The sequence below is a fragment of the Trachemys scripta genome, chromosome 1 (assembly GCF_013100865.1).
Source record: "Trachemys scripta elegans isolate TJP31775 chromosome 1, CAS_Tse_1.0, whole genome shotgun sequence".
Classification (NCBI taxonomy): domain Eukaryota; kingdom Metazoa; phylum Chordata; order Testudines; family Emydidae; genus Trachemys; species Trachemys scripta.
The window spans coordinates 139,235,221-139,246,584 of record NC_048298.1 but is presented as its reverse complement, the minus strand read 5'-3'; the positions used below and the strand labels follow the sequence as shown (position 1 = coordinate 139,246,584).

Here is an 11,364-nt window from a genome sequence, read left to right as displayed (position 1 = left end):
GGGGGGGCAGTCAGGAGACAGGCAGCGGTTGGATAGGCATGGGAGTCCCGGGGATTTGTCAGGGGACAGGTAGGTGTGGGGTCCTAGGGGGGAAGTTGGGGCGGTCTCAGGAGGGGGCAGTTGGGGACAAGGAGAAGGGAGGCTTAGATAGGTGGTGAGGTCCTAGGGGGCAGGGGTCCCAGAAGGGGGTGATCAGGGGACAGGATGCAGGGGGGGTTGGATGGGTTGGGGTTTCTGTGGGGGGCTGTCAGAGGGGGTGGATGGTGGCAGGGTGGGGCTACCCTCCCTCCCTGTGGAGTGTCCTATTTTTTGAATGTTAAAATATGGTATCCCTACCCTTCAGATTGCAGCTCTCCATTCATAGCAGGCTGCAGCATGAGATCTCAGCTACTTCACTCCCTCCCCCTCTTTCCTGTTGGTAGTGGCCAAGGGAATGCTGGGAAATATAGTTCTTTCCCTGCTCCAGGGCTGGCTCTATAGGCAGGGAGCTAACCAAGGAACTACAGTTCCCAGGGCCCCCTGTTGGTTCTCGGCTCCCATGCTGGATCCCTGCCGCCCCTGCAAATGGGCTGCCCGAAGCACGTGCTTGCTTTGCTGGTGCCTAGAGCCGCTCCTGGGAGAGGCAAGGGGGCTCTGCCCCCAACCAGCCAAAGGGGAGATCTCCTGCACTTGTGTGTGTCTGTTTCAGTTTGACTATTGAACCTGAAATGACAACATACAAATTGGGGCTGGGCAACTTCCCTATAAAAATCAGAATGCAGGTGCAAACCAGTGTGGTTTATTATTTTTTAAAAAATCGTAATTTTTAAGCCAATCTCCTGATTTGCGGGGGAAGGGAATCTGAGTTTGGAGTTTTGAATGCATGGTGTTGGCAATGCTGCAGCAGGGAGACTTTGCACTGACTGAAGTGATAAGGTGTCATGATATTGGGGCAGGGGTGCCAAGACCAGTCCTGGTCCTGTGGGTCAGGGCTCCCAATAACCTGCAAATCTGTGGAATTGTTTGTAAGGGACCTGACATTTGGGCACTATCACATCGAATACAGCACCAATCCCAACCACTCACCACAAAGTGCAGGAGGGAAAATACTGCCCCCTGCAGCACCCCACCCCAATCCCTGTGATGTTTCCTATGAAGGGATTTGCTGTGACAGACTCAGTTTTGCCAATTGTTGTGATTTGATTGGAGCTCTTGCCATACGTGGTGTTTTTCTTAAAACCCCAGCTCCAGGAATGGAGAACTATTGCACAAGACTCTCTCAGCTTTCAATTAGAAAAAAGGAGCTTTTGCCTCTCCAGTTTAGAGAAAAGCTTGAAATCCTGACCCGAGTGTGGTCTGAAAACACCAAAACAGAAAACAAATAAAAAGAACCGGTCACTGATTATTATTTTTTTTAAATCTCATGATTTTTATTCTCATGATTTTTGGTGGCCTGACTCATGATTTTTGATGGCCATGCTGCAGCCTTCTGGAGACATGGGCCCAGGGAGAAGTTTGTATATATGTTTAAAACAAAACAGAATCTCTGTCAGCTAGGGAAAGAGAGAGAAAACAATGTAGGGAGAGTGTGCAGGAATGGAAAAAAATGGGACTGAAAGAAGAGAGAGTCACAGGAGAGAGAAATGAAGGGAGGAAATCCAAGGGGGAGAATGGAAAGTAAGGTCAGCAGGAGTGGGAAGAAAGGTCAGAGAGAAAGACAAAGACAGAGATGGCTGTAACTCCAGAGTGGGACAAAAAGTGTCAGAGACAGAGATAGAGACAAACACAAGCATACTAGGATTTAGGCAACACCCACGTAGGCTTTCAGCTCCTCAGCCATCTCCTCTCTTGGACAAAGACCCGTGTCTCTCTCCCTCCTGACTGGGGTATTCCCAGGCTGTACAGTTCCCTACCTACACTGTGAATTCCCTAGTAAGGACTACCTACAAGGATAATGTCTGCACTGTGCTTTCTCTCCAGAGGATATGAACAGGGTAATTGCTAGCAGTTAGAAGTTACCACACAGGTCTTTCTAAGCCAATACATTTATTCCTAAAGCAAAAGCAATACAGAGAAAACATGCTAAAAACAAAAAAAGTATTTAGCAGTGATCATCCCACCTCTAACAAGGGCTCTGGTAGGAGTCTGTCCTTCAAACCCCACACAGGGTTTTCCCTGTGGTTACAAGTTCATAACTGTCCCAGAGTCAGACCCAGAACAACCATGAATAGGTCAGTCTCTTCTTTATACACCTTGGGCCTTTCATCTTGAGATTCCAGGGGCAGATGATCAGCAAACAATGGTCCCCTCCTCAGGGCACAGCTTCATAAGGCTGGGTTTTCACATTCACCTCCCCCTGGAGAGTCCACAGACAAACCACTTGACACTGTTTGTCCCCAAAAGCCCATTCTTGTCTGGCACATTGTTCAATACAGTCTTTTGAAGTTCATAACAGTTCCCAGGGTTCACATCACAGCTCACCCCTAGAGAGGTTACATACATCCCAGCCCACAATAATACATAACCTTTGCATTTAATTCAATGTATTTAAACTTAATCCAGATATATGTATACTTAATTCAGTAAGGTTTTTCATGGATATTGCAGGAAAATGCCACATCTGTCACCATTTGTTAGATAGATAGATAGATTAGATTTTATGGATGAGAGTTGAGGTGGTTGGAATGAGGAGACTAGAGATTTTGGGAAGACTGCAAGAAGAAAAAGAGCAAGTAAAATGGGGTAGACTCCCAGGAAAGAGTGTGGGGGATTAGGAGGTTTGGGGTCCATTTTGATGGAGAGGGGGTATTAATTTTGCCACTGTAATGACTGTTCCTTCCCCCCATTATTTTGGGGGGGGGTCTCTTTCAGGTCTGATCCCCATTACGGCTGAGGGAGAGACAACAGTGTTTGGTGCTGTTGGGGAACAGGTGATCCTGCCCTGTATCGACAAATCCCACAGTGATGGGGTGACCTGGAAATACAATGACCTAGTTGTGATCCAGCATCAGATGCGCCTCTTGAAAGGTAGAATTCCAAATTCACCACACCCTTGTCCCTCATATAGGGCTAGAGAATCCCCTCCTGGGGAGCAGCTTTCACCCACAACCTTTTTACTCTCCCCAAAGGCAAAAGTCCATTGGTCAGTCGATCTGAATTAAATAAGCAGGAGATGTCCAAGGGGAACTTCTCCCTGATACTGTCACAGCTGGAGCACTCTGATGCTGGCAAGTACGTCTGTGTAGTCGGTTCCAGAACTTTCAAGGTCCAGTTGCAGGTGTTTGAAGGTGAGTGATCCAGGACAGCGAGATGAGAGTGCAAGGAGCTTTGAGACAACACTTTGCTGAGGTCCTTGTCCTTTGTCCATCTCCTCTGGCCTGAGCTATCGCAGATCCCTTTCCTCCAGCTAGCCCTACCTCCTCAGATTGTCCTTCTACTGAGATCCCCATGCTCACCTTCAGTCCCAGCCCCTCCCCTGGAGGAAGCTGGTGGAGGACAGGACTCACTGGATGGGCTCTCTCTCTCTTCACAGTTACAGGCTCTCCTAGTGGCTACCTCCTGCAGGCTGAAAATCTCACGCTGAGCATACAGGGTTCCTCAAGTGCCAATGTCACCTGGTCCAACAACCGCAAGGACAAAGTTACAGCCACTCAGTCAAGAGAACTGAAGAATGGTGGACGCAGTCTGCAGATACACAACCTCCAGGCTGAGGACAGTGGAACCTGGAGGTGCCACATCACATCCCTGTCTGCTAAGCTGGACATACCCTATAAGGTGCTGGTGATAGGTAAGAAAAGCATGGATCTGAGTCTCAGATCTTTGCAGATGCCTAGAAAATGCAGAAGATGGTGGATAAATCTAAACTGATCCCATCTCCTCCTCACACACAAGCCCAGGGAAAGGTCACAGGTCATTACCTGGTTTCCTAGTTCCCAGTGTCCTGATCAATGCAGCACCAGGGCCTTCCTCTCAGGATCTCCAGGGTCACAGACCCCTCAGCACTGGAGGTTGGCTCCTGAGCTCCCGTTCCTTGGCTCAGTCTCACCCTGTTCCCCCTTGTTCTCCTAAACAGTCCCCCTCCCCCAGGAATTTGTGCATCTCAGACTCATGCAGATGATTCTCATTTCCTTGTCCCAGTTGAAGCTTTGCTTAGCTGGATGGATTTAACCCTTTGAATCTCTCCCAAGAACCCAACCCTTCTGGCCTCCTGAACTGTTGTGGCTCTTCTCTGAGCTCCTCCAGAACTGAGCACAATAACCCAGATGGGGTCTCCCTAGAGCTAGACAGAGGGATGGACTATCTCCTCCCTGCTCCATGGTGAAGTTGCAAAATTGATGATGAGACTATTGCTCCCCACACTTCCGTATGTTCTCCTCTTTCTGCTCTGAATTCAGGTTTTCATAATTTGAACCAGACGCTCTACAAAGCTGTTAATTCTACTGTGTCCTTCTCCTACTCTCTGAGCACTCACCTGCTGCAGATAAGAGAGCTGGAGTATGTCAGAGGAGGCTTGGAGTGGAAACAGATGATAAACAACACGTACGTGGAGAAGTTTAACTTCAATGTCAATTCTAAAGAGCTGCTCTTGTCTAAGCAAATGGCCAACATGCAGGTTACATGGAAACCCAGCAATCACCTGGAAGTGAAACTGCCCAGAGTCCAGTTCAAGGATGCTGGATGGTATCAGTGCCAGTTCACAGTCAGCCGTGGCCGTGTGGAGAAGGCCATCCACCTGGTGGTGATGACAGGTGAGAGGAAGTTGTGGCCCCTATGGACACTACAGAGGAAGTGGGGCAGGAGTATGGGAGGTCCCCCCCAAAAAGGTGCCTACCATCTGGAGACCCCTGAGACTCTATCTCAGACCCTATGGAAAGGATGTTTCCATCCCCTCATTTGCATGTCCCCCTCTTGTTCTCTTTGCAGTCACTGCTGACCCTGTTGGGCCGCTCTCCAAATGGGCTAACGTGACCCTGCTCTGCAAGCTCTCGGCTCCTATCCCACCTAATGCCCAGCTGTTCTGGGAGCATGTGAATGGGACTGAGAAGAAATTAAATATGTTGGGACACAGTGAGGTGGAGGTGAAGACCAAGACTGTGGGGCTGTGGAGATGCAGCCTTAAGGTGGAGAATAACATGATGACCAGCATTAACTACATTGTGGGTAGGGAGACCACCACCACTTCCTCCATTCAAAGGCCCATGCTGTCTCTCTCTGTGTCTCTCTCTATGTCCGTCTCTCCAATTCTCTCACTTCTCTCTCCACAGTGAAGGCTGCTGAATGGAATAGCTATGTGCTGATCGGGGCAGGGGTTGGAGCCGGCATAGTGCTGCTTCTCCTTGCAAGCCTATGTACTTTCATCTGTACTGCCCGGCAGCGGAGGAGGGTGAGTTCCCAAGTCCCAGCAGACAACAAAGGAGGAAAGTCCCTCCACTGCAGTCAGGATGAGTCTCTGAGGATTCCCCCCTTCAGAGGAGCAAGTGGGAGGGAACTAGGAACCACCCCCCTGGGGAAGGGACTCTTAAAATAGCCATATCCCAGTTAAATCTCTGAGGAGTGAGGCAGATAAAATCTGTACAGTCATGGCAAGCAGAGGGTTTGAAACCACCAGCCACTTTGGAGGGTAGAACTTTAAACACAGAAATGTGGGTTCATGGCACACTCCTTTCTCTCCTGACAGCAACGGGCTGAAAAGATGGCACGAGCCAGGCGAGACTTGATTGAAAGGAGAACATGTCAGTGTCAACGGTAAGTACAAATCCAGGCCCCTCTGACTAGGGAGAGATGCTGGCCTCAAGAGAATGGGACTGGCTGCTAGCTCAGGGATGGGGGAATAGGACATGGGGTCTTTCACTTCAGGCTGTGTCTAGACTGTAGTTCCCTCAGTTGCAATTAACTCATGTTAGTTATCTCAGTTGTGGTAAACACAAATCAGTGCATCCTCACAGTATTCACACTCATGTTTAGTGGCTTTACGGTTACACCCCAAATCTACACTAGCACTGCATTGGCTTGTGTTAGTAGCACTTTCTTCTGGGCATTCATCCCAGAATTCCTAGTGTTGTTCCAAACTGCAGTATGTTATGAGTGATTGCCAATAGCCTTCTGGGAGGCCTCACAGGTGCCCAGAGGGATTGTGGGGGGAGAAGACAAATTCCCAGAATCCCTATAACAATGTCCAAGTAAACCAACACATGCTGCTTCGCTTGCTGACTGCTTTCATGAGAACAAGTTTCTCACTGAGTGAAGAGCTGGCATGTCCTAGGATTTGATGATTATATGCTCTGAGGCAGCAGAAGCAGCTGTGGAGAGACAGAGGCAGCTGTGCAGTCATTACTAGCAGAGAGCCATGTTGTGTGTTGATCCCCGTAAATATATCTGAATATACCTAATATACCTGAACTGCCCAGGAGATGGCGTGTACTAGTGAGTGGTGTAGAGTCTCTGGACAAAGCACTCAGTGTCCACAAGCTATTTTAGGCCAAACCCATAAGCAGAGAGGGGTGGGGGCTGCATCATTGTTCTCCAGTCCTGGGATGATCAATGGTGGCCGTAGAACGTCCGGTCGAGGAAGTCCATGTTTCTGAAAGCCCAGGGAAATGCCTCCTTATGCACAATGACTGCTCTGTGAGGAAGATGATTGCTATTATGGTTGCACCTTTCACATTTGCAAAAGCAGCAGAGAGCTTTCTAGGCCTGCCTGGATTGCCAAGATTGAATTGCTTCAGTCTTTAGGTGGCCAAAAATAAGACCTCTTGAAGTCCATAATAGGAAAACTGTTGCCAACAACATAAGAGATGCTGTCATATGCTGGATTTACATGCAGAGTACACTAGTGAACTTTAAGGGTTTTATTTGCCTTCTTATCACTTGTCATTAAATATTACTAAGTTCCTAGTAAATGTTATTTTAGGCGGGAGTGAGGGCTGAGTGGAAGAAACATAGTGGTGATTATGTGCTGGGTGACAGAAACGTAGCTCTGCTTTCATCTGTTTTTATGTGAGTGCAGGTAGCACAGTTATTTATGATTCAAAAGTAGCACAGTTATTTATGATTCAAAAGTAGCCCTACAAAACAGTACAACTACATCCGAAAACAGAACAAGCTGTGCAAAACATGAAGCAATACAATCACTCTGTAACTCCCTAAAGAGCTCAGTGCAGCCACATTGGAAATGAAGTGCATTAAGTCACACAAATGCCTAATCAACGTTGTATAAATATTGCACTTCCCCCCAGCTACGTAAAGTATTCTGTGTTCTATGCCTTCCAATCTGGCCAGAGGTCAGGAGACTGTCAGGCTCAGTGGGTTCACTGCATAGAGTAGGGGGCATTTCACCTCTACAATACCAGAGTTCATGCTGTTTAATTTCTTTCTCTTGCAGTCAGCTGAAGAATGACTATTCCAATGCTTGAGGCAGAAGGGTGAATGAAGTCTCTGCCAGTGATAAGCCATCTGGCAGCCCACCTTGCTTGCTTGGATCCAACTCACCTTTCCTTCCTCCCGTGCAATGCTTTGTTCTTTCATCTTTCTCCCAGCCTCATTGCCAAAAAGGGATCTTATCAGGGTGTGGATGGGATACAGTGAGCAGGACAAGCACCCACCCCACAGTGATGGCTCAGCCCCAACTCCATCAGGGAATGTACTGAATGTAAGGTATACACAGATGTATTCTGTGCATATGCTTGATTTGACCTCTTGGATTTTTTCTCAGATGTTTCCTGTATCTGCTCCAAATGCAATAAATCACTTTAGAGTTTTCATTGCAAAATCTGACTTTATTTGCCTGATGCACCAAACATCTCACTCTAATATAACCCCTACTACTGGCCTTCCCAAACACCCCAGCCTGCCCTCCTCCCACAACCCACCTCCCCTGCTGCCAGAAGCCTGCCCTGATTCCTGCATCCTGTGATCCCCTTCCCCCTTCCCACCCCAGCCACCACCTTTCCCAATCCAGACCTCCAGCCAGTGACAAGGAATGCTGGAGACTTTCCCTTAACTTGGTATTTTCATGCTTCCAAGGATTTGAGGTGGGTCCTGAGGTAGCCTTATTGTCACTAACCAGAGGTTTTGTTTGTTAATTTACTGGTTTTTACAGAAGATTGGTTACCAGGTTGAGTAGCTCCCTGGGGAGAGGGATTAAACAGGAGCTGCACAGTGGAAGCTGCCCCTGGTTGTGCTGACCCTTCTGAGAGGTGCCCCAGGAAGGTCTATGTCTCCAGAACATGTATGTCTCCACTAAGGGATAGTGGCCGTAAACATGACAAGTAAACCTGCTGTATTTAGCAGTGACCATAATGTGTGATCTGGAAAGAACCTCCAGGAAGGTGTCTGTCACCCTTACTTCCTGAAACACCAGCCAGCCTCAGCCACACTTCTGGAAACTGGATACGCCCATGAGTGGCTGCAGCAGCAGCACGGTCTGTGCCTGCACTCCAGTAGCAGGGCTGCCCCTCCTGGGTCCAAGTGACGCATACTCTTCCACCTTCTGACCAGCCAGTGTGTGATACGAGCCCTCAGAATGTGTGACAAAGGCCCAAAATAATCCAATTTTCTTTCAGCCTCCCCAGGTGTTTGTGTGGACGCAGTATAACATTTATTCTTGTGAGAGGCCTTAGCCACACACACAAACAAAACACCTTGCTGCAGGCATCCTTTCCCTAGATTGCCAGCACACCGTGTGAGCAAAGCTCTGCCATCTGCTGGAGGAGGGGGTGTTGGGGTGAAAAGGATGGGCATCAGCATTTGGAGGAGAGTTGATTTGCAGGGAGGGCATGTGGATGGAGGGTTCCTATGGGGCACATTGACCCACCTCCCAATAGCCAAGGCCAGCAGCAAATGACAATGATGGTGTCCAAGCATTGTCACATTTGACCCCATTTGATACACTACCAGCATAAAATACAATGGTTATTGCAAGGTGCCCTGAACCTCCTCCTCTACTGAGAGCTTTCTCAAAAAAACCAGGAGTACTTGTGGCACCTTAGAGACTAACAAATTTATTAGAGCATAAGCTTTCGTGGACTACAGCCCACTTCTTCAGATGCATACAGAGTGGAATAAATATTGAGGAGATATATATACACACATACAGAGAGCATAAACAGGTGGGAGTTGTCTTACCAACTCTGAGAGGCCAATTAAGTAAGAGGAAAAAAAACTTTTGAAGTGATAATCAAGATAGCCCAGTACAGACAGTTTGATAAGAAGTGTGAGAATACTTACAAGGGGAGATAGATTAAATGTTTGTAATGGTTCAGCCATTCCCAGTCCTTATTCAATCCTGAGTTGATTGTGTCTAGTTTGCATATCAATTCCAGCTCAGCAGTCTCTCGTTGGAGTCTGTTTTTGAAGTTTTTCTGTTGTAATATAGCCACCCACAGGTCTGTCATTGAATGACCAGACAGGTTAAAGTGTTCTCCCACTGGTTTTTGGGTATTATGATTCCTGATGTCAGATTTGTGTCCATTAATTCTTTTGCGTAGAGACTGTCCGGTTTGGCCAATGTACATGGCAGAGAGGCATTGCTGGCACATGATGGCATATATCACATTGGTAGATGTGCAGGTGAACGAGCCCCCTGATGGTATGGCTGATGTGATTAGGTCCTATGATGATGTCACTTGAATAGATATGTGGACAGAGTTGGCATCGGGCTTTGTTACAAGGATAGGTTCCTGGGTCAGTGGTTTTGTTCAGTGACGTGTGGTTGCTGGTGAGTATTTGCTTTAGGTTGGGGAGTTGTCTGTAAGCGAGGACAGGTCTGTCTCCCAAGATCTGTGAGAGTAAAGGGTCATCTTTCAGGATAGGTTGTAGATCTCTGATGATGTGCTGGAGAGGTTTTAGTTGGGGGCTGAAGGTGACAGCTAGTGGTGTTCTGTTATTTTCTTTGTTGGGCCAGTCTTGTAGGAGGTGACTTCTGGGTACTCGTCTGGCTCTGTCAATCTGTTTTTTCACTTCAGCAGGTGGGTATTGTAGTTTTAAGAATGCTTGATAGAGATCTTGTAGGTGCTTGTCTCTATCTGAGGGATTGGAGCAAATGCGGTTATATCTTAGAGCTTGGCTGTAGACAATGAATCGTGTGGTGTGTCCTGGATGGAAGCTGGAGGCATGTAGGTAAGTGTAGCGGTCAGTAGGTTTCCGGTATAGGGTAGTATTTATGTGACCATTGCTTATTAGCACAGTAGTGTCCAGGAAATGGACCGCTTGTGTGGATTGATCTAGGCTGAGGTTGATGGTGGGATGGAAATTATTGAAATCATGGTGAAATTCATCAAGGGCTTCTTTTCCATGGGTCCAGATGATGAAGATGTCATCAAGGTAGCGCAAGCAGAGTAGGGGCGTTAGGGGACGAGAGCTAAGGAAGCGTTGTTCTAAGTCAGCCATAAAAATGTTGGCATATTTTGGGGCCATACGGGTACCCATAGCAGTGCCGCTGACTTGAAGATATATATTGTCCCCAAATGTGAAATAGTTGTGGGTGAGGACAAAATCACAAAGTTCAGCCACCAGGTTAGCTGTGACATTATCGGGGATACTGTTCCTGATAGCTTATAGTCCATCTTTGTGTGGAATATTGGTGTAGAGGGCTTCTACGTCCATAGTGGCCAGGATGGTGTTTTCTGGAAGATCACCAATGGATTGTAGTTTCTTCAGGAAGTCAGTGGTGTCTCGAAGATAGCTGGGAGTGCTGGTAGAGTAGGGTCTGAGGAGAGAGTCCACATAACCAGACAAGCCTGATGTTAGGGTGCCAATGCCTGAGATGATGGGCCATCCAGGATTTCCAGGTTTATGGATCTTGGGTAGCAAATAGAATACTCCTGGTCGGGGTTCTAGGCATGTGTCTGTACAGATTTGTTCCTGTGCTTTGTCAGGGAGTTTTTTTAGCAGATGATGTAGTTTCTTTAGGTAATCCTCAGTGGGATCAGAGGATAATGGCCTGTAGAATGTGGTGTTAGAGAGCTGTCTAGCCGCCTCTTGGTCATATTCCAATTTATTCATGATGACGACATGAGGACTGGGAATGGCTGAGCCATTACAAACATTGAATCTATCTCCCCTTGTAAGTATTCTCACACTTCTTATCAAACTGTCTGTACTGGGCTATCTTGATTATCACTTCAAAAGTTTTTTTTCTCTTACTTAATTGGCCTCTCAGAGTTGGTAAGACAACTCCCACCTGTTTATGCTCTCTGTATGTGTGTGTATATATATCTCCTCAATATTTATTCCACTCTGTATGCATCCGAAGAAGTGGGCTGTAGTCCACGAAAGCTTATGCTCTAATAAATTTGTTAGTCTCTAAGGTTCCACAAGTACTCCTGTTCTTTTTGCGGATACAGACTAACACGGCTGCTACTCTGAAACCTGAGAGCTTTCTGTAAC

At 47.4% G+C, this 11,364-nt stretch overlaps 1 protein-coding gene across 2 annotated transcripts in view; it reads left to right on the top strand.

Annotated features, from left to right (window-relative positions):
* The window catches only part of CD4 (CD4 molecule), a 34,031-nt gene extending 26,290 nt beyond the window's left edge, over window positions 1-7,741 (top strand). For both annotated transcript variants that reach the window (XM_034787299.1, XM_034787306.1), the window contains 8 exons: window positions 2,851-3,006; window positions 3,108-3,266; window positions 3,512-3,766; window positions 4,374-4,727; window positions 4,903-5,139; window positions 5,244-5,362; window positions 5,657-5,724; window positions 7,361-7,741. In XM_034787299.1, the coding sequence (XP_034643190.1) occupies window positions 2,851-3,006; window positions 3,108-3,266; window positions 3,512-3,766; window positions 4,374-4,727; window positions 4,903-5,139; window positions 5,244-5,362; window positions 5,657-5,724; window positions 7,361-7,391 (1,379 nt within the window). In that variant the 3' untranslated portion in view covers window positions 7,392-7,741. The remainder of the gene's footprint in view (window positions 1-2,850; window positions 3,007-3,107; window positions 3,267-3,511; window positions 3,767-4,373; window positions 4,728-4,902; window positions 5,140-5,243; window positions 5,363-5,656; window positions 5,725-7,360) is intronic.
* Window positions 7,742-11,364: the final 3,623 nt, after the last annotated feature.